Source organism: Globicephala melas, chromosome 13, assembly GCF_963455315.2.
Source record: "Globicephala melas chromosome 13, mGloMel1.2, whole genome shotgun sequence".
Lineage (NCBI taxonomy): Eukaryota > Metazoa > Chordata > Mammalia > Artiodactyla > Delphinidae > Globicephala > Globicephala melas.
The window spans coordinates 49,276,517-49,302,577 of NC_083326.1; the positions used below are offsets into that span (position 1 = coordinate 49,276,517).

The 26,061-nt window shown below is 44.2% G+C and overlaps 1 protein-coding gene across 1 annotated transcript in view; it reads right to left on the bottom strand.

Annotated features, from left to right (window-relative positions):
• Nucleotides 1-26,061, bottom strand: part of LAMA3 (laminin subunit alpha 3) — a 240,940-nt gene that overhangs the window by 55,827 nt on the left and 159,052 nt on the right. Inside the window, exons 37-44 of the mRNA XM_030842611.3 lie at nt 25,189-25,272; nt 22,131-22,361; nt 18,024-18,137; nt 14,167-14,276; nt 11,429-11,509; nt 5,161-5,267; nt 2,023-2,073; nt 960-1,111 (exon numbers count right to left, since the gene is read on the bottom strand). Of these exons, the coding sequence (XP_030698471.1) occupies nt 960-1,111; nt 2,023-2,073; nt 5,161-5,267; nt 11,429-11,509; nt 14,167-14,276; nt 18,024-18,137; nt 22,131-22,361; nt 25,189-25,272 (930 nt within the window). The remainder of the gene's footprint in view (nt 1-959; nt 1,112-2,022; nt 2,074-5,160; nt 5,268-11,428; nt 11,510-14,166; nt 14,277-18,023; nt 18,138-22,130; nt 22,362-25,188; nt 25,273-26,061) is intronic.

Below are 26,061 nucleotides of genomic sequence, written 5' to 3' on the forward strand. Positions count from 1 at the left end.
CTCCCTAGAAAATCTTTTTGAATTGAATGAAAATGAAAACACAATATTTTAAAATGTGTGGAATACAGCTAAAGCAGTGTTTAGGGGAAAACTTATAGCACTAAATGCTTATGTTAAGAAAGGTTTTGGATCAGTAAATAAGCTTTTATCTTAAGAAACTAGAAAATGAATGGCAAACTAAACCCAAAGCAAGCAGAAGGAAGAAAAGATATGGATAAGAACAGAAGTCAATGAAATTGAAAACTGAAGAAAAGCAGAGAGAAATCAATGAAATAAAAAGATCAATAAAATTGATAAACCTCTAGCCAGAATTATCAAAAAAAGAGATAAGACACAAATGACCAATAACCAGAATGAATGAGAAAGCATCACTACAGATTTTGCAGATATTAAAAGGATAAGGAAAAATTATGAACAACTGTATTGCAATACATTTGGTAATTTAGACGAAATAGAAAAATTGTTCGAAAGGCACAAATTACTAAATATCACTCAAGAAGAAATAGATAAATCCTAATTGTCCCATATCTATTTTTTAATTGAACTTACAGTTCAATTAAAAAAAAAACTTTCAACAAAGAAAATCCCAGGCCCGCATGGCTTCACTGGAAAATTCCATCAAACATTTAAAGAAGAATTAATAACAACTGTACTCAAATTCGTACGAGTCTTCCCAATGCAAAACAGTGAGCTAAAGTTATGAGAAGAATGAGCCCAGAAACATTCAGTATGTAAGGAATGTTCACTTAGAAGTGTTAGTTTTGTGTGTTCACCGGTACTTTTCACCAGTAAAAATCTAACCTTCATTTAGATCAGAGGAAGGAGGACAGCCTCCCTGAACCTTAAGTGGAGTCAAGTTCTCCCCTTTCTCACATGAGGAGTATTCGTTCACATAGCATCTCTCTTCACCAAGTATCTGCTCTGGGTCAGGCATCATGCTGGACCCACAGAGTACTTACCCTCAGGTCCTTGGTCTGGGTCTCCAAGTGCCTCATCTGCTCCAGGGTCCCCACGCTGGCACTCAGGCCCTGCAGCTGAGACTTGACCAGGAGGAGCTCGTCCTCCATGGTGGCCAGGTCGTTCAAGAGCGTCATCACACAGCTGTCACAATCTGTGGGGGCCGCAATCAAAGGCACAAGTGCTGTGGGCTGGAGCCACAGGAATGCAAACAGAGCCCCAGAGCTGTGCTGCCCAGTTAATACACACATAGCCCATCACAGGCAAAAATCACAATCCTGGACTTCTCCGGGAAAGATGCAGATTCTGAAAAAGGGAGATCTCTAGACAGGGGGCATTTGACAAAGAAATGGTGGAATGGGGAAAAAGGGTGAGGGTGGTCAAAAGGTACAAAATTCCAGTTATGTGATAAGTAAGTTCTTGGGATGTAACGTACAGCACAGTGACTATAGTTAACGACACTGTATTATATATTTAAAAGTTGCTAGAAGAGTAGATCTTAAAAATTCCTAATGCAAGACAGAAAATTTGTAACTGTGTGAGGTGATGGATGGTAACTAAGTTAATTGTGGTGATCATTTCACAACATACACATATATCAAATCATTATGTTATATACTTTAATACAATGTTGCATGTCAATTATATCTCAATAAAACTGAAATGAAAGAGAAATGGTGAATCTATTCAACTTGTTGCTTATTTTGTATGTGGGAAAAGGGTAATAAATAGTTTTTATTTATGGAGTGCTTGCTATTTACCAAGAATCATGATAAGGGATTTATAAGCATTTTTCCAACAGCTCTATGAGGTTCGCATAGTTATTACCAACCTCAGTTTTACCATCTGACAAATGATGAAACCGAGGCGTGAAGAAGTAAGGTCATTTGCACGAGGTCACACAGATTTTAGTTGACAGAGGCTGGAGGTGACTCTAAGTAGCCCTCCTTCCACCACCTCCCACCACTGCTTTCCCAGACTCGAAACTGCGTGTCCCAGTGTAGGGCTCATGGATTTTAAGCTGAACCCCACAACTTGGAAAGGAGGGGCCATTTCTCTTCTCACCGTCACATTCTTCTCCAGGGCCACCATCTTTGGGTTCTTGGTTTATGCAGTCTGAAATGAGGAGTAACCAGAGAAGACAGCGTTATTAAACTTACTCTTCACATGCTTTTTTTTTTTTTGCAGTATGTGGGCCTCTCACCGCTGTGGCCTCTCCCGTTGCGGAGCACAGGCTCCGGACGCGCAGGCTCGGAGGCCATGGCTCACAGGCCCAGCCGCTCTGCGGCATGCGGGATCTTCCCGGACCGGGGCACGAACCCGTGTTCCCTGCATCGGCAGGCGGACTCTCAACCACTGCGCCACCAGGGAAGCCCCTTCACGTGCTTTTTAACTTGTCTTTGGGGAAAGCTAGTTTTGTGTTCAGTCACCCAGCCACACAGCATGGCCGGCTCTTCCCTTTTCCCTCCCTCCTCGGTGCCACTGCTTGGGGAGCTGTCCCATCTCCCAACAATCTTGCTACAGGAACTTCTCGTGTGGCCTCTCTGATTATATATTCAGTTTCTTCTCTACAAAGGGTCACACCATTCTTATGAAATGAAATCTCCTAATCGCTGGTGTTGTCCTCATTTGGTAGCCTCCTATACAACTGCTGATGTCTCTTCTAATATCATTCAAGAACATTCAATAAACACTGAGCACCTTTGAGCATTCCCAGTGTGCCATGGCCCTGTGCTAGGGGCAGGAATACAAAGATAGCAAGTCTCTGGTGTCCTGTAGTTTAATGGTCCTATGGGGGAGACAGGCACATTTCACAACAGTGTGACAGATGCTGTGAGATATGCACACGAAGTTAGTGGACCTACTCCACCACCTACTGCTCACATATGCTAAATTTTGAGGTTCTCAGCTATAGACGGGAAAGCCTAATGGTCACCCCTGGACATTCTTTACTCCTCCCACTTCTACTCCTTTCCCCATACCATGCATTCTTACGCTGAAATGCCCTCTCATTTTCCTGTGAAAAATCATCTGACTTTATTAAAGGAAAACTCTAAGCCTGAAACTTTCCTAGACATGCTACAGGGAGGCTTTCGGGTGTGTTCTCAGCAGCCACACCTTGTGTGTATACACATACGTTTTGAACCACATTTAACTGTAAAAAAAAATATATAAGTTCACTAGGGAAAATTTGGGAAAATCAGCAAAATGAGATAAAACATTATCCTTGATCCTACCACTCAAAGACGATAAGTGTCTCCTCACAGTATCTTTGTAGACATTTTATTATATGTAATCATAGGTTTCTCTTACTCATCCTTTTTAAAAAAATCTTTTACTCACTCTTATATGGACATATAGCTGTGTCACTTTAATTTCCTCAATTAGACCGTAAATGCCTTACAGGCAGGAAACATGGTTTTATTTCCTTCACAAACTCCTGCAAACACAGTATATGGGGGACTTGGCTTAGGAAGAGGACTGATTTATCAGTGCAATTTTCTCAACAAGTTTGAGTTTTGACCACCAAGGAATCTGTACGTTATTAATTGAAAGAGAGAATGAAAAAGAGGGAAAAAAGCTCACAGGAACAAACGTGTCTCACAGGTGAGCATTTTCTTCCATTTCTGGAACAAAGAGTTCCCATCCTCATTCTAGGTTGGTTACTTTTGCTATTAGCAAAAGCATTCATCTCACGAGTAACGACGTGTCTGATGCCGAAACTTCTCCTGAACACCTCCAGTGACAGTAGAACTCATCTCCTTTTAAACCAGTCCTTCTCGTCTTTAAACATTTGACACTTCTTCCTCAGAATGATCTAAAATAGATCTCCCTCTAGCTTCCACTCCTGGATGTGAGTTCTCCATACCTTAAGCCACACAGAACAAGACCCACCCTTCTCCCACACATGTGCCTTTCAGATCCGTCCTTTCCAAGTCTCCCGTCCACCATCCTGGTCTGTCCGTCCTTCCTCATGTCACAGGGCTCTAAGTCCCTTCACAGCCTCATCTTCTTTCTGAACAAACTTGTAGCTTGTCTATTGCCTTGTAAAGACACGGGCCCCTTGCGGGGACTTGCATGGGCGGCGGACCAGGGAATAATGGCAGGGCACCTGGTTTTGGACACTAGAACTCAGTGGAGATAGTACAAGGTGTCTAAGGGGCCACGTTACCCTCTTGATTCATATTGAACTCACCGCTGACTGAAACCTTAGTCACGTCTCATTTATCACAAACTTATCTTTTTTTCCATTCAACTATAGGACCGACTCCACGCTTACCCCAACATAATTTTGTCTGGTTAGAACTGGCTCCTCATTCCAGGCTGTTGAGGCCCTATTTTATTCTAAATGTGTCATAGGAGGCATTTGCTAGCTCCTCCAACTTTGTGTCACCTGATAACTGGGTGGGCAGGTCTTCTATATTTCCATTCAAGTCTACGATGTTGAACAAGATGGAGCCCAGATGAAGCCCCAAACATGACAACAGACACCTCGTTCTAGACTGATAAGGCTCCATTTACTCTGTGTTCCTTTGGAAACAGTCACTTGACTGGATCTAATCCATACATCCAGGGTTTAGTTCTTCTTCTTGTCTATAAGATGAGAGATTTTATCTAAGGATTTGGCATTGCACTGCATCAATGGCATTTTCCTGATAAACCACATTAATATTCTCCATCAAAGAAGGACGTAGAGAGTCTTCCTGTTTTTCCAACTTTGTTTTTTCCTAATGAACCTATACTAACTCCCAGTTAATGTTTTTTTTCTTGGTATGTAAAATCCATCTCAATTATACACCCACATCCTAGAACAGTTACTGCTTTAATAGAAACAGCACTCTGACTCCTTCAGATACATACACGAAGGAAGCTGATGAGATGATTCCCTTATAATGTCAAAGGGAGATCTCAGCAAAAACCACCAAAATAGGGTCTGAAATTATTTTGGCTATAATTAGTGATGTTTTAAAAACAATTTACCTAAAGAAAGAAACCTACTTGAAGTAAGTTATTCACCAAACCTGTGAATACTACCCAAGCATTCCCGGCTTTGTCAAAACAAGGGGACAACTTGTTAGCTGGAATTGTGTATGTGGTTGCTGAACATGTTTGCTTGGCTTCTTTGCCAGCTATTTTATACCAGTTTGATAAAGGTAGGTTAACAGACGTGTGAGTCGTAACAGACGTGTGAGTCGATCTTACCTCCCGTCAGGGGGTCACAACTGCCCAAATGGCCGTTGCCGTTACAGCTGCATGGTTGGCAGCTACCTCCAAATTTCTGGGGATTTCCAAAATATCCTGGTGCACACCTACACAGAATACAGAAAAAGAGGGGAGACACCCAAAGGGCTCATCATTTATTCCACCCAATGTCTCAACTTCTAGCTCCCTGTTTGGGATCTTGTAACCCTATGAGAGGAAGGGCTGACATAGATTTGCAAGAGGGAATGTGTCTCAGTACAGAGCCATTTATGACTTGAATGAGAATGGTGAGGAGGGAAAGGCAGGCAGAGATTGCTCCCTTGCTCCTTGACACCCCAGATGACAAGGTCCTCAATCATCCCGACAGCCAAATGGCAGATGAACAAAATGCATACAGGAGCCAGTGGTTTGACCAGTACCGAAATCAGGGGTGGGTGAATTTTATGCAAGAGTTGTGTTCCTGAAGATATCACACAAATACACACTGCTTAATTTATGGCTCATTTCCTCGAAGAAAAAACTTAAAGTAAAATTCATATAATTTCAATATTTTGCATAAAGGGGGTTTTATTAATATTTCCTATTGTACTATTTCAAGTCTGCATAATTTACATTTATTTGCACTAATTGCTGCAGTGATGTACATAAGGGGCTTAAACAACTGAGCAGTTACAACTGCCACCTTAGCCTGAGCCTTTACTATTCTAGATGATTTAGTGATGAGAACTCAGTTCCTTATTTATAAGGTAAAAGATCATATTTCCTTGATTGTGTCTGTTTTCTTCAAAAAATAACACAAACACATGTTAATGTTTCTGGAACTGGGATGTAAATTAAAATATTTCTGTTCATTAGCAAAATTCCACTCCCACTCTATCCCCCCTAAATTGTCATTAAATTGATGTGTGTGGTGTTTTATCATCAATGGAATTGATAGAATCAAGGAAATATGGCATTTGACTTTCTCAAATTTAAGCTTTTCATCAAAGAACTTTGAGGCAATTTAAATATGCTTTACCAATGGATAAACTGGTGATATAGTGCAGAGGACACAGATTTTTTGTTTTGTTTTGTTTTTATGGGTTTTTTTTTAACATCTTTATTGGAGTATAATTGTTTTACAATGGTGTGTTAGTTTCTGCTGTATAACAAAGTGAATGGGAGATCTTTTTTTTTTTAATTTATTTTGGCTGCACCGGGTCTTAGTTGCAGCACGCAGGGTGGCGGATTTCTTAGTTGTGGCTGGCATGTGGGATCTAGTTCCCCGACCAGGGATCGAACCTGGGCCCCCTGCACTGGGAGCGCAGAGTCTTACTGACTGGACCACCAGGGAAGTCAGGACACGGGTTTTGAATCAGGAAGATCTGGCTAGACCTCCGTCTCTACCACAGTCCATGTCATCTTGGGCTGTTATCTTAATCCCTCAAGCTTCCATTTCTTCATCTATTCCTCTTACGAAAATGTTAAGCTCCATGAGGATGTGAATTGTTTTGGGTGGGCTGTTTTGCTCCCTGATGCATCCCTAGCCCTGGGATAATGCCTGGACCCATATTAGGTGTCAGATATAAGTATATGCTGAATGAATGAATGAACAATGGTACTAACAATACCTATTTTGGTGGGTGGATATAAAAGATAATATAGTAAAGAATCTAGTACAATGCCTGCACATAGCAGACATTCAGTAAAAGGTAGCTACTGCTACTTTAAGACATGATAAAATATTCATATATACGTATGTATGTGTAATTGGTGTCATTTGGAATTCTACGTTTCGGAAAATGGATAGGAAGCAGAAAATCCATGTATTCCCTAATTATCAAGAAGGTAACTAAGCTGAGGTGGCTTACCCAAGTCTACTCAGCAGGTTGTCCTAATAATAGGGCTTTATTTGGGGTGACCAGCCCCATAGTCTGCCTAACAAGCCATGCTACGCAAAAGATCTCAGTTTAAAATACTTTTCCTTTAGATGTCTCACCTACATCTAAACTCTCTATGTAAAAGATACATATTTAAAAACTACCTTATTTAAAGTGACATAAATATTCAGGAAGTTTGATTCTGCTTCTTCCTTAATCTTGCAAAGCATTAGTTATCGATTATGAGGAATGACTGGTTCTTTTATTCTCATTTTATGGTAGTGCTAAACACAATGGACTAAACTAAAACTTCCTGATTTCACAGATGACATCGGTACAGCAAATAAAGAGCAGACAGCACGTCTGTCATCTGCGGCTCTGAGTGGCCGAGGGAGAAATGTGTCCCAGAGCACGGGCTGAGGAGGGAAGCCTTTCCTATTCCCTCCCCACCTCTGCCCAGCGAGCTCCTGCATATATGCTTACTTTTCACCTTACTCTGTGCTTGTATTTATCATTGCGTAGTTAACCACTAGTGCCAGATGATGCCTGGCAGCCTGGCACACAGTGGAGGCTCAGTAAGTGTTAACAAATGAAAAAATATGACATTAAGATGGCATTAAGCTGTGGAAAAGTTAAAAAAAAACACAAACAAACAACAGCGTGCTTTCCTGAGACATCAAACTTAAAAAACCTAAGCTGAGAAAACTGTTAATTAAGAATTTCCCTTTTCAAATCAGTTGCCTGTCAAATGGATGTCTCCTCCAGCCTGGTGCCGTTTTCCACTTCACTGTTTGTGCAGAACCATAAGGAGGATTAAATTAGGAAGCCTCTCCCAGGTAGGAGTCGCATAGCTTTTAAATCACGAAGCCTGGAAGACCCTCCCAAGCCCATTCCCCACCCCACCTGTCCTTTCTGTCTCAGGGTAGCTGCCCCTTCCATCCCTCACCCTTCAGGGCTGGTTGATGCCCCTCCTGCTGCAGCCTGACTTAGCCCGGTTATGTTCTCTCTCTATTTTAGCAGCTTATTTGTACATCTGTCCACCACTAGACTGGAAAACCCTTGAGGGCAGAATCTGTGGTCTGGTTGCTGATGTGTTTCTAATGCTTAGCACAGGGCCAGGCTTATACTAGGATCTCCATCCATTTTTCATCGAAGGAAAGAATGAATAAGTGTGGGCAATGTTCCTCCTGCAGAAATGATAAACAGAAGAACTTTGAATTGCTCCTTTTTACCATAGGATAGTGTCCAGACCCTCAGCTGATGCCCATAACAAGGCACTGCCTCCTTCTGCCCATGGCAGCTACACTCTAGGCCCTTGGACTTTCTTGCATTACTTCCCTGACCTGAGCTGCCTTCCCCCTCCACCTCCCAGCTCCACTGGGTTCCAGTCATCCCTTTGACATACCTAAGTCCCACCTTGTCCATAAAATGTTTCAGATAACCCCAGTCTAGAGTAGCCCTCCCTTACTATGAAATCCAGTTGAATTAATTTTCTGTTTTTTTTTAAGTAAAATTCTTCTAAAGTTATCCAGAAAAATAATATGCCAGAATGGTCCAGGAAAAAATTTAAATAAGGGTTACGAGGGGAGACTTGCTTAACCAAATAGTCAAAGTCATTTGATAGTTTCAGAAATGATACAGAAGTGATAATGACACAAAAACCAAATAAAATGTACAAAACAAATCCAAGTTCGTGTAGAAATTTCGTACACATTTACAGGACTTCCCCGGTGGCACAGTGGTTAAGAACCCACCTGCCAATGCAGGGGACAGGGGTTCAAGCCCTGGTCCGGGAAAATCCCACATGCCATGGAGCAACTAAGCTCGTGCACCACAACTCTACAGCCCATGAGCCACAACTGCTGAGCCCACGTGCCACAACTACTGAGCCACCTGGAGCCCATGCTCTGCAACAAGAGAAGCCACCGCAATGAGAAACCCGCGCACCGCAGCGAAGAGTAGCCCGCACTCACCACAACTAGAAAAAGCCTGCGCTCAGCAACAAAGATTCAACACACCCAAAAAATAAATAAAAACTAAAATATAAAATAAAATCTGAAATCAAACCCCTAATTAAAAAAAAAGAAATTTTGTACACATTTAGCTTTAGTGAATTCAACTAAAGGTACTTAGCCAAAGAGGGATGAGAGGATGAGGGCATGAGTGTAAGGGAAAAACAGCCGAAGTGACTGTCCCCATCACTCAGTGAGCACGCGTCCTGCAGTGAGCATGACATGAGAGATGTGAACCTGCTATTCGCTCAGCTGGTCTAGTTTCCCTGTGCCTCTCCTAGAGTGACTGTTTCACCCTACAGAGTGTGATTCTGGGTGTAACCAAATGACATGTGTATTTCATGCAACATGGCCCCTGTATTACTGAGACATGGGACACTGGGATACTCAAGGTTATGCCAGCTCCGGTCAATTTTTGCCTGACATGTAGACCCTAAATCTATCTGCCCTCTGAGATGCAATACCACAAAAAAGTTGAGGTTCCAAATTTTCACCATCAAGATTTGAATGCAAGAAATAAAACCAGAAAAGTACTAAAACAAAATATGCATAAACATTTGCATATGCATAAACCTCTCTAAGCATGACACTAATGGCTGAAACCCTAAAGAATAAAAGAGTAGGTACAAATATAATAGAACTTAACTATTGCAGATCTAGAACTGACAAAACCAAACAAAAAAATATACAAATGAAAAACAAAACAGAGAAGTATATTTGCAATATATAGTATGAAGCATTCGTTTCCTCTAAAAGATTTGTACAAATCAACAAAAAAATAAAAGAACATTCCACTAGAAAAAAATGGGTAAAAGACCTGGAAAGCAATTCAAAAAAAAGATTTATAAATGGTCAATAAGCACATGAAAAAATCAAATCTAATTATTACCAAAAAATGTAAAATAAAATGACATACAATGTTTCTCTATCAAACTGGCAATGTTTGTAAAAAGTGAACAGTCTTAGTATCTGCTGGAGGCAGGCAGTTGCTCCTTTGCTGCTAGTAGGATGGTAAACAGATACAATCTTTCTGGAGGGCAATTTTGCAAAATGTATCGAAAGCCTGAAAAATGTCCCTATGCTTTGGCCCAAGGGATCAGTTCTATAATTACATCTCGAGTATTTATGTACACAAATATTTAGCTAACAGGATTCACTTTTAGTGCTGCTTTGAATGGAAAACAGTAAATCTATTTCAAAGGCCAATAGTGGGGGATTATGGAACTTCAGGGGAACTTCCTGGTCCTGACGTGATGTTATCAATGAACACTTATTGATATGGAAATATACTACTAACATATTATTAGATGAGAAAACAAAACAGAAAGCAAAATAGGAATCTACCTTTTTCTTTTAAGAAAAATCTATGCATATAGAACTGATCTGTAAGAACATACAACAAGCACTGTAGGTGGGCAGGTGTGAGCATAGGGCAATTGCAGGGGTATGGTACATATTAGTTCTCTGCTCACCTGTATTATATCATTTCTGTAATAATTATGTATTGATCTTATATTACAGTTATTTTAAATTTTAAAATGTTATCCATCTGATTCATTTGTTATACTGCTACTTTTCCAGATACATGTGTGCTCTCTTCCCCTCTAGATGACAAGTACCTTCTATAGCCTTCACAATACTTGGCGGTGCCCTGGGCATAGTAGCCAATCATGAAATACTGTTCAGGAAAAACTAAAGCTTGGCTCTGTGGCCCTTTATGATCAAGTATGTACTTTCCATTTTGTAACATGTATTCTTTTGTTTCACAAACACCTATTATATGAATAGTACCACACTAGGCACTAGGGGTTCAGAAATGAGTGAGACACAGGCTGTCCTGCAAGTGTCCATAATGTCGTGTGGGCATTAAGAGGGGTGTGTGTGTAGAAATATCTAGGGCTGCTGATATGTGTGCATGTGTAGGAGACGCAGAGTTGTACGTTTGTGTACAGGCAAGTAGGGATGTGTATATGTGGGGATAGGAGTATGTAGGGATGAGTTTATATGGCGGTACGAGTATACAGATACATGTTGGGGGGGTATGTAGGGGTGCGCCCAGGAGTAGGGGTATGTAGGGGTATACATAGGTATGTAGAGGGGTGTTTGCTGGAGCGTATAGGACTATGACATATTGGACCTCATTCTCAAATGGCTGAAACAGGTACAAAGCAAGAAAGAGAAGGAAGTTAATGATTTACTAAGTGAGCACACTTGTATTTTTCCCAAGAGACTTTTTTCCAGCCTCAATGAAACCAGCAGCCCCAGCCCTAGCTCTGAGCCTCAATCCAGCAGAGCCCCACTTACAGCCAGGGTGCCTGCAGCAGCCTGCCGGAAGAGCCCACCCCTACCTGCAAGACGGGGGAGGAGAGAAAGGGGCGGGGGAGGGGCGGCACCCACCTTTCGCATTGTGTTCCTGTGTATCCAGCTTTGCAGGAGCACTTCACGTTTCCCCCAGTAACAACACAGCCGGTGGCAAAACTTGAAGAACGACAGAGAAAAGCCCCAGTAAAAACATAAGCTGATGGACTTTACGCTCATTATTTTTTGCCACAAAGAACCTGACTTGCCTTAAGTGAAATTGGAAACCAAGTGTCTGGCTACCTTTTGTGTGAAGAAAATTTTGCCCATCAAGACTTGTAGAGATAATGATGAATGCCTTCAGCTGACATCAGGCAAATTTGGCTGAATAAGGACTGAAGGCATTTACTTTGTTTCATTTTTTGGCTTGGAGAAATACATTCCTTCCCTTAAGACAGAATAAAGTAACACACTTTGGAAGAGATGATTAGACAGCATTTTTCCAGAACTAACAAGGAAGGAGTAAAACAAGTCTAGGCAGAAAAAAAAGAACAGAGAGTTCTGATTCTTTAAAGAAAAAATTTCTTCTCCTTGTTTATTCTAGTTCTTTTATATTGGGCACAATCTCTTCTGGGAAGAAACAGTGGTAGGTGGGCCAGGCCCTCAGAGGCGACTAAAGCACAGAGCATGCTCAATGCCCAGGTATTTCTGTGGGCACAGCTGTTGGTGATTTCCACACTTTTCCAATCAGGCTGTTGGAATTTCAATTCCCTTTTAGTTCTTAACTGGTGTATTTTGAGAAGCTTCTTTTAAAAAAAATGAGGGCTTCCTTGGTGGCGCACTGGTTGAGAGTCCGCCTGCCGATGCAGGGGACACGGGTTCGTGCCCCGGTCCGGGAAGATCCCACATGCCGCGGAGTGGCTGGGCCCGTGAGCCATGGCCGCTGAGCCTGCGCGTCCGGAGCCTGTGCTCCGCAACGGGAGAGGCCAGAACAGTGAGAGGCCCGCGTACCGCAAAAACAAACAAACAAACAAACAAAAAATTAAACGAAGAGACCATGAAAAAGTCTTGTTCCTTATGAAACATCTGTGACTACTGAACATTCCACTGACATAAATCTGAGGGGAAATAACTCCATTTATCTTTGGCTGGTAAAAGAATTCTTATTTGGGGAGCTTCTCTTGGCCAATTAGATACAGTTACACCTCTAAAGGGACAGTTAGAAATTTGTCAGCAGTATTAATATCGCCAGAAGGAGAATTAGAAAAAATAGGGTTTTACTGATAAATCTTAGGAACTGAATGTTACTTAATTAAATTGCACAGATGCTAGAAGCTGACCTTGATGATAATATGCTTTGCAACTAAAGATGAACAGCTTTCCCCCCAAAATTTCACCCCGTGAAAATCTTGCTTCTTTTTATTCTCTCTAGCTTCTGTTCTAACAAGCCTGGGCAATTGTCAAGTGATAGATCCCTTTACAAATAAAGCCACAGGACTGGGCAGGTTTAACGAGTATCAAATACACAGAGAGCAAACCAGGATGCACATTTCAAATATGCATCTCCAGAAAGCCACGTTGGGCAGGTGACCTCTGATCACTTTGACTTGGCCCATTTCCCTGCTAACTCGGCTAATACCAAGCAGCCGTGTGGTCCATGACCGTCCCAGAGCCTGTGCACTATTGGTACTTCATCAGCATCATTCTGATTTTCAAACCAAATCTTGCTTCACTTAGTTACCTGTTATATTTTGTTTGGACCCACAGTGAACATGTCATGATGAGCGAGACGATGACGAAGTGCCAAGGCCAAGCAGAACCTGGATTATCGTGAAAGGAAAATGGTGGCTTTCTACCCCCAGAGTCTACTGGCCTTACTGGAGCCCGGATGACAATGCACATCACATCTCTCTGCAGCTCAGAACTCTCCTGTGGCTTCCATCACACTGAGGATAAAATCCATAAAATCCAAGTGCCTTACTCTAGCCTGCAAGGTACAGGCTCTGAATCCTGGTTGCCCCGCCAACCTCATCTCCTGGCCGTCTCTCTCTCACTGCCATCCAGCCACTCTTGCTTTCTTACTGTCCACAAACCCATCATCACAGGAGCGTTCTCGTCTGTTTTGTTTTTTTTTTCTTCCTTGCCTTGGACCCTCAGCATAATGCCACAGCTTACTCCATCTCATTGTTCGTTGGTCCCTGTCCAACAACTCCAGAAAGCCCTCCTACCACCCTCTGTAAAGAATCTACTCACTACCCATAACGTAACCCTTTTATCAATGGCGTAACCTATCTCTATCTGAAATTATACTTCAGAATGATTTGTGCATGTATTTACGGAGTGTGATGATTACCCCCACCCCTCTCCCCATACTCTCCAGGTAAAGCCTCATGAGGTCGGAGTCTTTGCCAGCCTTCTTTACAGCAGTTTCCCCAGCATCTAGAGAAGGGCAGCCTCATGATGGGGCTGAATGAACAGCAAAAGAAAAGAGGAAAAGGCAAAACCCAGAAGCATACAACATGGAAAGTCTGTTTTTGTCTTGGTTCTGGTTTGCATTTCTTGTTTATTCTTTTTTTTAATAGAACTGTTTTATTAAGATAGCATTCACATACCATAAAATTCACTCATCTCATATGTTCAATTCAATGGCTTTTAGTATGCTCACACAATTGTACAATCGTGACTGCAATTTTTGAGCGTTTTCATCACCCCTAAAAGAAACCTCATACCCTTCAATAGTCACTTCCCATTTCCCTCCCACCAGCCCCTCCCCAGTCCTAGGCACCCACCAAACTCCCTCCTGTCTCTAATAGATTATTTTCAAACTTCCACAGTACCTGTTTGAATGAGGACACGGGCAGACCCTACAGGATCCGTGGACAGCGTTCCCATAGTAACCCTCTTTGCAGCGCTCACAGTGTTCCCCGGCAGTGTTATGACGGCAGTTCTTGGGACAGATAAAGAGTAAAATTAATAACAGCCTATTACCTTTACTGCTATTGAGATCATTGTCTTAATTACTCACACAATTGTAGCTCAAATCTGCTGACACTACAGAGTGCTATTGGTTTTGCTAACCACATGCTTTTCCTATCTAGCCAATGATTGTTGGTGCTAAAAAAAAGGAAGCGCCCTTCTGTTAGCTATTTGGTGTCACCATCGGGAGGCAGGATGAAATGAAGTGAGACCAGCTGGGTTCAAATCCCACGCTAACATTTAGTAGCTGTGGGATCTTGGGCAAGTCCCTTCACCTCTCTGGGCCTCAAGTGTTTTTTTTATAAATCAATATTACTGGTGGGGGCTTCCCTGGTGGCGCAGCGGTTGAGAGTCCGCCTGCCGAGGCAGGGGACGCGGGTTCGTGCCCCGGTCCGGGAGGATCCCACATGCCGCGGAGCGGCTGGGCCCGTGAGCCATGGCCGCTGAGCCTGCGCGTCTGGAGCCTGTGCTCCGCAACGGGAGAGGCCACGATATTGAGAGGCCCGCGTACCGCAAAAAAAAAAAAAAAAAAAAAAAAAAATTACTGGTGTGTGATTTACATACAATTCTAATTTTCTTAAAATGTACAGTTAAAATAACACCCACTTTCCAAGGTTGTTGGGAGGACTTGGGGGACCCACGGAGGAGTCTCTCAGGGGCACCGGATGAGGGGGCTGCCAGCTTCACTTTGCTCAGCTGCCCTGACTCTCTCAGAAACATCTGTTCTTTTGATCTAAGTGTTTACCTTTCCACATTAGTTTCCTCTCTTTTATAACTCCAAATGACAATTTTAAAGAAGAACTTCCTGGAGAGGGCTATTTTAGTCCTGTCTCTACTTAGTTCTGAGCTGAAAACACTGAGGAAACAAGAACGTGGAGAAACAAGAATTGCAGTGAGGCCACCTGTATCCTACGAAAAATCCCTCTGAACTCTGGTCCTTTATGGGGGCACAGGGAGAGGAGTGAAGAAAGGGGTTAGAACATGAGTTGCTTGATAAAGTCCCATAAGAATGTCTGAAATGCCCCTCAACCTCAGGGGACAGTATCTGCCCCGCAATCTGTCTTCATCAGTCCTGCAGATTTGAGGCATCTGCCTATCAGGTTTCCTTGTTTTACTGTGAATCAGTAAATGAGTGAATGAATGAATGAATGAATCCATATCCACCCCCACAGCACGTGCTCTCCGAACTCCACGGGACACCAAACATCTACTGGGCACGAACTAGATACCCAACTATGGTAGGTACCAGGGATGCAAAGATGGATCAGTACCCTGACTCGGGTAGACAGAAGCCTGTGAATAGACATCTTCAATATAATGTGGGAAAGATGATGACAAACGTGTGGCAGCATGTCATAAGGGCAGGAGGAACCTCAGGGGAGGTGATGATGCCTGCGTGGGGGACAGAAGGAGAGGACTGAGCTGGGTGGAGAAGTGTGGAAGGGCATTCTGGGCACATGGATCAGTGTGCACAGAACCTCTGTCTTGCAGGAGCACAGCGGCGTGCGTGGGCAACGCGAAGCAGTTGGTATTCCCCAGGGTGAAGTGCTAGGGGCCGGGATGTGGCTGGAGAGGCAGCAGCGCAGATCAAGGGGGCCCTGAGGCCGCCCGAGGAGTGTGGACATCTGGCTGTGAGCCTCAGGGGAGCCCCGAGGCAGCTCTGAGTTTCAGATAAATCATCCTGGGGGCAGGGGGAGACAGGCTCCAGCAACAGGGAATAAAAAGGAGGAAAACTGAAGAGAGAGGATGAGAAGAGAAAGGGGAAGGGACTGGGAACGGAGGAGAAGATGAGGGGTGACTGGGCACAGAGGGCAGGGGAAGTGGGGAGAAAGCAGGCCAGGAGAAGAGGGAGAGGCAGGGCCTTGGTGGAGAGAAGGGAGCCCGTCATCAGAGCTCCCTCCAGCCCACCGCACCCACGGGATGCATCACCACCTCCAGCTCCCTCCCCACTGGACACACACTGCTGTACTGGCCAGGGATTGGGCTGGTTTCTTTGCACACGTCAAAGCTCATTCTCGAAACGACAGGGAGATGTGCACATGTGTGAAGGTCCCAGATTTTAAAATTGACTCTGGACCTCGAGAGGCAGAGGCCAATCTGCAGATCGTCCCATCTGCTAGTGGAAGGTGCTTGGTTTCCTCGTTTCTGTTCTTTGAGGATGAGGGCTGCATCCTCAGCTCCCACACGATGGCCATGACGGAGAGCAGGGCCAGCACTCACTGCCTGCCATTGAGCAGCACCTGTGTGCCTGTACACGTGTGTGTACGTGTGTGCAGGTGCATACGTGCATGTGTGCACCCAGGTACATCCCCCCACGAGACAGCAAGCCTCCTGAGACCAGGGATTACGTCCGATGGTTTTAACCCCCAGCACTTTGCTCAGTCCCTCCCACAAGAGCAAATACTCAGGAAGCGTTCCCTGAATGAATTGTTTCTAGAGGCTCCATGGCCATTAGGGACAAGTGTAGACGGAGGTACAAAGAAAAGTGGGAAAGAAAATCTTGTTGTTTGATGAAAACATGAATTACGACTCTCACGAGTGATCTTTTCACCGGTGGCTGAACCACAGAGAAAACTCCCTTTTTTCTTTGGCAGTTTTTATAAAGTGGACTCGACATCTAGCAACAGTTTAATGACAAGATAAGTATTTTTCATGAAATTGTCTACCTGTGATCCACACACCATACAGTATGAAACACAAACTATTATTTGAGATACCTAAGAGCTGGAAGACAACATTACCCAACATCTTTTATTCCTTTTGAACTTATAAGGTTAAAATCCTACAGAATATTCCATCAGGCTCTTTACAACAATTTCCTGTCCTGGCCTGTCCCGTCTTGCAGAGGAAGCAGCTCCCCGGGACATGCCGAACGCGCATAAAATAGCCTAGGAACTCAAAGAGCTGAAACACACTCTAGTTGCCTTACACAATGCAGAGGAAACCTGCGTCAGGAGAATGTACTTCCAAACAGCACAACGGAAGCGGGGGCTCTGGTTTCCTGGGGGCACTGGTGAGCTCTCGTTTCCTTGGAACTGTCTGTCCTCCCTCTAATTGGGGAGGCCCTGGCTACCAGGGAGAGGACCTCTGAGGACAGGGAGGAAGCCAGCAGAATAAAACCTCTTCTGCGTCAGGATGCATGAGAAAGATCTCCTGAGAATCTAATTTTCTGGGCGAGAGTTTTCCAACATATTCCAAAACAGGATAGCTTTCCGGTGGCTAAGTCGTAAACCGCTGGGACTCCCCTCGCCTGTCTTCCCCCATAAACCCACTGCCTTGGCAGCCGTGGCGGCGAGCGTGTGCCCCCCGCCCTTCTTAGCATCTCCTCCTCCTGTCACCGCTTTCTGGAGCTACCTGACAGCAATGAGGTCTCCTCTCGCGACCTCCTGTCACCCCAACAAAACTGGGGTCCAAAGTATTATACCCTGGCAAGGGTTAAGCCCCAGGATCTACCCACTACTATCATCTAAGAGAGATTTAGAATCTAAGGTATAATTTAATTGCTCAGACAGGTGTTCTCTGACGGCACACGTTAAAATGGAGGGAAAAGTGAGTGGGAAATAATTCAGCTTGGTTACCTGGAGACCCCTGGGTTCACACGGCAACCTGTATCTAGGGTTTGGTAGGAGATGCGACATTTGATATCTCAGGGCCTAGCAGAGGGGGATGGGGAGACATAGATTGTCTGCTGGTAGCATCAGAGCATCAATTTACTCACCATGCATATTCCCGAGCCATCCTGGCAGCGATTTGAATGTCCGTTGCAATTGCAGGGAACACACCGTCCGGTATATAAGCCTTTGTTATCCCGATAGTATCCAGGGCTACAACCCTATTTTTCAAACAGAGCATTTGGTCAATACAGAGAAAGAAATTATCATCCAAAGCAGGTGACCATTCTGACTGTCAAGGATCCCCTTTCTATCTTTGCTCCTTTAGTTGGTATGTGGATTTCTACTTTCAAATGTGAGCCAGGTCCACTTGCTATTTTGGTCAGCTTCTCTTGTCTTCACACCATGGTAGGTGTGTGTGTTGGTGCCCGCGTTGGAGACGTGTGGTGGGGAAATCAGAGCAGGGGGAAGGGTGGGGGGGGGAGTATGGAAGTAGGATGCCTCTCTCCTCCCACCAGTGGTTTTGAGGGCCAGTGGAGGGGTGGAGTGCTGAAAAAGCAGAGGATCAGGACCTCAGTCCTTCGGGGGGAGGACCTCTGAGCAAATCCCTTCAAGTTCAAGTTCTCTTTGGGTAGCCAGTCCCTCTCCAAGTGTGGGTTTGGGCTGGTGGGGAGCAGTATGGGAGGAAGAGGAAAGACGGGGTTTTCACTGGGATCTATACAACAATGGCAGAACTGGTGGGACCCTTTCACTGCCACTCACTGGTCTATGGGCTACAGGGAACCCCAGGGAAAACAACCAGCTTGCATCCTAGTACAGAACTTGGCAGGGTTGTTTGGTTCCGATTGAACACCAAGACCCAGCCTGAGGAAAGCTCTGGAGTGTGGTCTCCTCTCGTTCAATACTGCTTCGATTAATTCTCTCTCCACTAATTGTCTCTTTCCAGTAGAACACACGTGATTATTTTTCATGTGGATGAAAAGAATTACGGTTTCCTTTTGATGAACGGATATTTTTTTAAAAAGATTCTAGTGAAGAATGTCCCCAAAAGAAGAAAAGCAAGTATCAGTGTACCAGCCATTAAAAATTATTTAGATTTCTGTCTTTAAAGAGAATGATGGGCATTTTCTTTATTTTGCCAGAGCCAATCAGTGCACTGATTAAAGTCAGGTGTTATCCCTAGTTTCTTTCAGTGATCGCCTATACAGCTTTTCTTTTAAAGCATCAGGAAAAATTAATACTTCAACATAAAAGATCATCTTTTACCTAATCTCTTTAAACAGCACGTACGTCTATGAGACTCTGCGGTTACAGTCAAGGGAAATCTGCTCTCATTCCTCCATGGCCTTAAAGGTCTCTAGCTGGCCAGGTTGGGGAAAGGAAGAAGCCAATGTGCTGGGGGAGAAAGCAGCTCACATCTTCCCTAGAGTGGAATATTCCAGTTTTGGCTAGAAGCTCCTTCCAAAAATGACACAATGATGCCAAATCGTACACAATAACAATACTATAACTTACAATATAATTTTCCCTTCAGCTATTAAGAACCACGTTTAGGCAAAAGAATGCATTGCAAAAACTTAGACTACTTTATGTGTTCTATGAATAGGCTTGTCTAAAGGAGAATCCAAATATGAAAGGAATGTTCTTGAGCTGAAAGCACGACTGAGAGATACATTTGAATGAAATTCAGCCAGTGGTGGTGTGATCGTATCTGCAATCTCTACTAACAAGGGACAAGTGCCTTATAATTATCACCATATATCACATTACATGCTTGTAAAATAATCCAATTTGGTAAAGAACAAATTATCCAAATAAATAAATATATCTGGTTTGATTATGACAACATGTCCAGTAAAAGCCTTAATTAAATATGCTTTGGGGGGTAGGATGGTCTATGCTGGTTAAAGTGAATCACCCATCTTAATGTGCTCTTGATTAGAAACAGAAAAGTACTCTGCAAGAGTTACACATCATGTGACTCAGAACATTTGTCAGTTACCGAAATATAATCATTTTCTCACCTCTATAAGGCAAACAAACTCCAGATTTAACATAAAATGCCGGTTCAACTAAGTAGATTGTACTGAAGACTTATTCTAAGTGAAAATGAATGTATCCTAATATATTATTTCAGTAAAGAGGCTTTGCAACTAATCATTTTAAGTGATAATTTTTCAGGATAACTTTTCCAATAAACTTTTGTAGTACAAATGATACAATTCTGTCTCTATCAAGTTTCCAGGGCTACTTCAGCGGCCATTGAATCTATTTCTCTGTGAATATACATGTACCATCCAGGACGTTTAAAGACAGTGAAAGCAGAATTTTTGAGTGTTTAATGTCTGGCAAATTGAAGCACGTCTGTTAGGTATTATAGAAAATTGATCTCATCACTTTCTTAAAAAGGGATTTCACTGATTCTCATGGTTAACTTTGTGGGTAATTTCTCTCCCAAACAGAATTCGGAAGCCTATAGGCAACAGACTCTTTTGTCCTGAGGCTTGGGTTACTCTCAAAAGGGCACAGAGTTTCCTAGATATTAACATCCCACAGGCATTCAAACTCTAGCTGTCTCAGCACTTCCAGGTGGGCTGATATTTATAGGATTTGTGGTTAACAGCTCAGGAGAGCAATCTGTCAGGCACCGTCATAAACACTGCCTGTCAACGGGATGGGGGGCCATCAGTCCTTCCTCCAGCCCACCCACTCCTCACTCATCACCCTAACTTAAAATCTCACGGAGCTGGGAACCCTTCCCCACCCCAACCCAAAATGTAAAAGGGACGTTACCTGGCTGGGTTTAAACTCCACATAACTTGCTTGCTGTTGGCTTTGACCGGGCAGCTGAGGAAGCACTACCCTTTGCTGCTGTGAACTGTATCCCAGACACTGCCCCAGGGCTGCCCCAAAGATCCACAGCCATCCCGCGCTCCGGGTGGACCCCCTCACTGCCGGGGGCATCCTGGTCTCTGGGTGTCCTGCTGGCTGCACGCAGACCTCTGCCTCTTCCTCTTATACCTGCCCTTCCTGCTCAGTGCCCAGGCCCGGCTGACTCAGGTAAGGCAGGCTGTCTGCGGCAGGAGGCCCCACCTGTAAACTTCACCCATGAGTCAGCCTGTGAGAGAGCGCACATAACAGTCCCGTGGGGAAGCGCGCCGCTCTGTAATTCCTGCCAGGTGGGGCAGGCGCCACCTTCTACCCACCTCACCCCCCAGACAGCACAGGCCGCTGTAAATCACAGGCTGAGTCAGACGCCAAGGACACGCCCTGGCCGGAGGGTGGTAATCCAGAGGTCCCTCTCTCTCCCTTGGGCTCTGAATTTCTTTAAATCGGGCTAGAAAAAAGGGAGAAGGCAGGGGGAAGAAGAATGGAAGCACCTGGGGACTAAAAGTTACATGGCAGGAGTCCTGAGAAAACCACGGTGGCTATATTATATTTTAACCAGCAAAATATAATTTTAACCTGCAAATATATTGTATTTGCAGGTTAAAACAGAAACTGACGTGCAGATCACCTTGGGGTTTTCTGCAATCCAGGGGTCAGGATGGAAAGTGAAGGATGTCGCTAAATCCACATCCGAGGCATGCCTGGAATTCTCAGAATGACAATGCTTGCTATTTCCTGTTAATTGCACTAACTGCTGTGGGTTTTTTCCCTCTCTTCAGGAAGAGAACATTATCTGCAGTTTGAGACATGAAATGGTTTCATTTTGCGGCACCTTTTAATCACTTGAGGACAGTCAGGTTGACTGGGCCTCAAATGAGGATCTGCTGTGAGCTGCAAACTTGGACTGCAATTTCCTTTGAATAATCAGCATATTCACTGGGCTGTAACTGTTGGGGTGGGTGGTGGAGGGAGGCTCTGGATTAGAGAAAGGCTTGAGAACCCTGGGTCAGCTACTGGGAAAGCAGTGGCCCACATACTGGGATGCCCATGGGCGGGGTCCTTTCTGCTTCCCAGAAAGTCCAGATTTCTGCAACCCCCAGGATCCACCGAGCTTCTGTGGCTTTCCGATGGATTTTGAGACACTTGTGATTTCTTTTTCATATTTAATACCTGCAAGTGGTCCAGGTAAGATAGAAGCTAGAGCCCAGCAGAAATCTGTTTGATGGTCAGAGGGCCCCAAATCGTCCAGCAATGCTGGACAGCAGACAGGAACAGCAGCCACAGGAGACCCTGGGGGGATTTTACGGTTTAGGAGCGTTTCCTACCTGACATGAGTCACCTGTGTAGTCAGGGGGGCAGGCACACATCTCTACATTCTGTGCTTGACGTCCACTTCCTGTTTCCGAGGCCTCCTCCAGCCCCACCCCGCTCAGGGTGAGCCGCTGTGTCTCGGTGAAGTAGAGGCCCCGGAGATGCACACCTTGCAGTCTAGACAGCACCATCATCAACTCTTCCCGAGTCACGGGGGCACCGCTGCTGGCGTGTCTGAAGTTTCCCTACATGTGAAAGCAGAGAGGCAAGGTCTCCCTGTGGTAAGCTCACTCCCAGGGCCTTCAGAGCCAGCCAGCCAGAAGGAATCCAATAAAGCCATTTAAAATGCATCAGGGGAAAGATAAATAAAATGCATCAGGAAAAATACTAAAATAAGATAGGTAAGTAGACACAGTGGATTTATATTCAGAAATCACATGTCCTGGGTTATTTCCAAGAAGGGAGAAGGCCACGAGGAAGGGGGAAAAAATGAAGGCAGGAAATAAGGAGCAATAAAGTGAGATCAGATTTCCCAGTGTTAGGCTTATTGTAAAAGGCACTTTTTTTTTTTTTTTTTTTGCGGTACGCGGGCCTCTCACTGTTGTGGCCCCTCCCGCTGCGGAGCACAGGCCCCGGACGCGCAGGCTCAGCGGCCATGGCTCACGGGCCCAGCCGCTCCGCGGCATGTGGGATCTTCCCGGACCGGGGCACGAACCCGCGTCCCCTGCATCGGCAGGCGGACTCTCAACCACTGCGCCACCAGGGACGCCCTAAAATGCACTTTTATTTGCGCAAGCAGTGAGAGTGAGAAAGATACAGGAGAGAGACATGGAAACTGAATAAGTCACACAGCTCAGATCATTCATTAAATGTTCATAATTGTGACAGTACAATCTTTTCTTGCACATACACATGCATATTATTTTATTTTTATGATGGTAAATAACATGTAACATAAAATTTACCATCTTAACCATTTTTAACAGTAGGGTACAAGAGTGTTAATTATATTTACATCATTGTGCAACAGATCTTTAGAAGTTTATCATCTTGCAAAACTGAAACTCTGCACCTATTAAGCAATAACTCCCGTTTCCTCCTCCCGCAGCCCCTGGCAACCACCATTCTCTTTTCTGTTTCTATGAATTTGAGTACTTTTTTTTTTTTTTTTTTTTGCGGTACGCGGGCCTCTCACTGTTGTGGCCTTTCCCGTTGCGGGCCAACAGGCTCCGGATGCGCAGGCTCAGTGGCCATGGCTCACGGGCACAGCCGCTCCGCGGCATGTGGGGTCTTCCCGAACCGGGGCACGAACCCGTGTTCCCTGCATTGGCAGGCGGACTCTCAACCACTGTGCCACCAGGGAAGCCCCTGAGTACTTTTTTTTTAAATATAAATTTATTTATTTTTATTTTTGGCTGTGTTGGGTCTTCGTTGCTGCGCGCGGGCTTTCTCTAGTTGCGGCGAGCGGGGGCTACTCTTCGTTCCGTTGCACAGGCCTCTCATTGGGTGGCTTCTCTTGTTGCAGAGCATGGGCTCTAGGCGCGCGGGCTTCAGTAGTTGTGGCTCTCGGGCTCTAGAGCGCGGGCTCAGTAGTTGTGGCGCATGGGCTTAGTTGCTCTGCGGCATGTGGGATCTTCCCAGACCAGGGCTTTAACCCGTGTCCCCTGCATTGGCAGGCGGATTCTTAACCACCGTGCCACAAGGGAAGCCCTGAATCTGAGTACTTTAAATACCTCATACAAGTGGAATCGCACAGTATTTGTCTTTTTGTGACTTGCTTATTTCAGTTAGTGTACTGTCCTGAAGTTTCATTCATGTTCTAGCATGTGACAAGACTTTCTTCTTTTTGAAGGCTGGATTATATTCCAGTGTATGTACATGCCACATTTTCTTCATCCATTCACCTGTCAATAGACATTTCAGTTGCTTCTACCTTTTGGCTATCGCGAATAGTGCTGCAGTGAACATGGGTGTGCAAATATCTTCAAAATCCTCTTTTCAGTTCTTTGGAACATAGAGTTGACCCTTGAATAATGCAGGTGCCAACCTTATGAGCAGTCAAAATTCTGCGTATAACTTCACAGTTGGCTCTCCACACCTGTGGTTACAAATTCGCAAATTCAACCAACTGCAGATCATGGAGTAGTGTGCATTTACTGGAAAAAGATTCAGCCATTTTTCTTGAATAAATGCTTTTCAGATTCCACAAGCCTTTGGTTAACTGTCAGAGTTCTAAAATAGTTGATTTTGACCATTTCTGCCACATTGCTTTTATGGAGGAAAAACAGGTTCTTCACCATTTTTGCTGGCATCACCTCTCTCATATAAAAAGAATCACATAATAGATGGGCTTTTGTGTCTTGTTTCTTTCCTTCAGTATAATGTTTTTGAGGTTCATCCACAGTGTGGAAAGTATCCATACTTTGTTCCATTTATTGCCAAATAGTATTCCATTGTATGGGTGGACCAGTACAGAAATGTTACAATGTGTCTGGGAGTTCAAGGTACTTGAAAAAGTATCACCTTGAGGATATATTTACTAATCCTCACTGGACGTATTTAATAATATAATTGGAACACTCTAAAGGAATAATTGTAACCATGTAGGTTTAATACAATGCTTTATAATTTGATGAGCTTTTTCCTTCATTTAGCTATATTATTCTTACTTCTTCTGGTGTTAGATGTTTTTGTGACTTTTCTTTTTATTCACCCCAAGCATTTGTTGGACAGTCACCAGGTCCCAGGCACTGAGGGAGGCCTGAGGATGACGGGGAGCTACATGGTAGCATTTACAGACTCACAGAGTTTACAAAACAAGGATACTTAGGTGTAAAACAGGAGAGACAGTGGTAAGTCCCATAAAGATGGTGCAACAAAGCCCTGTGAGGATGGAGCCCTGTATATTTTACACAATTTATATTTTTAATTTAGATATCTAAATTACATTTATATAAATATAGTTAATAATTTAAATTCATAAAATAAGTCAGAAAAACAACTCTCTGAAAGAACTAAATCGTGGGACAAAAAGGCTCATCAAGAAGAATTTCATGTTTGCTTTTCCATTACCTCTACCACCTGCACTCGCCCATGATGCAGCCGGTCTGGCCGGGGGTCATTCGGCCCCTCATAGATGACGGACATGTGCTGACCCTGTTTAAAGAAACACATGAATGTGTTAGTGGCTTGGTTGGGATATTTTGAGGTTTATGACTGATCTAGGAACAAACGTCTATGGATCTGCATTACATGAGATGCCTGATTCTAAAAGAGTAGCTGCAAAATGAACTGACTGGCAAAAGGAGCAGTAACGTGGGAATGGAATAATAAGCCCTAACACGGTTCATTTTCACAAATAGGAAACGAGGAAAATTCTCTTGACTGAAAGTGGCTTAAAAAGATGGAAACAGTTTTTTTTAAAAAAATGATGCTTTGTAGTCAATGCATGAGGTGCTGGTTTCCTTACTGCCTACAGGACCGCATGGGTAGCGAGAAAGTGCTTTGGGGGGTGGGTTAGTGGGGAGGGCGGGGAGGGTAGAAGGTTGGCGAGGCTGCCTGTGCAGCCTGCATAGATAGGGAGCAGCAGAGCTGGCATATGGGGGAGGAATTAGCCCTGCAGCCCATACCCTGCAGGACCCAGCCCTGCTCACTTAGCCTCCGCACGCCCGTCCCCATTACGGTGGCTCTCGAGGGTCCAATGGGAGGGTCAGCACCCACAAGCAGCACGCTCACCCCACACCCACACACACAAGTACAGCTTTTCTGTTGTAGCACCAAACCCCAAAGCGTTTCATTCATTAGAGCCAGTTTTCAGAAAGAAAAGCATTATCTGCGATCACTAATTGAAAACCTTAATCTAAGAAACGTGCCCATAGGCTTTTAACTTCAGTGGTTTGGAGCAAAGCAGCGGAGTAAATGTTTCATGAGCCTAAATTACTTTCC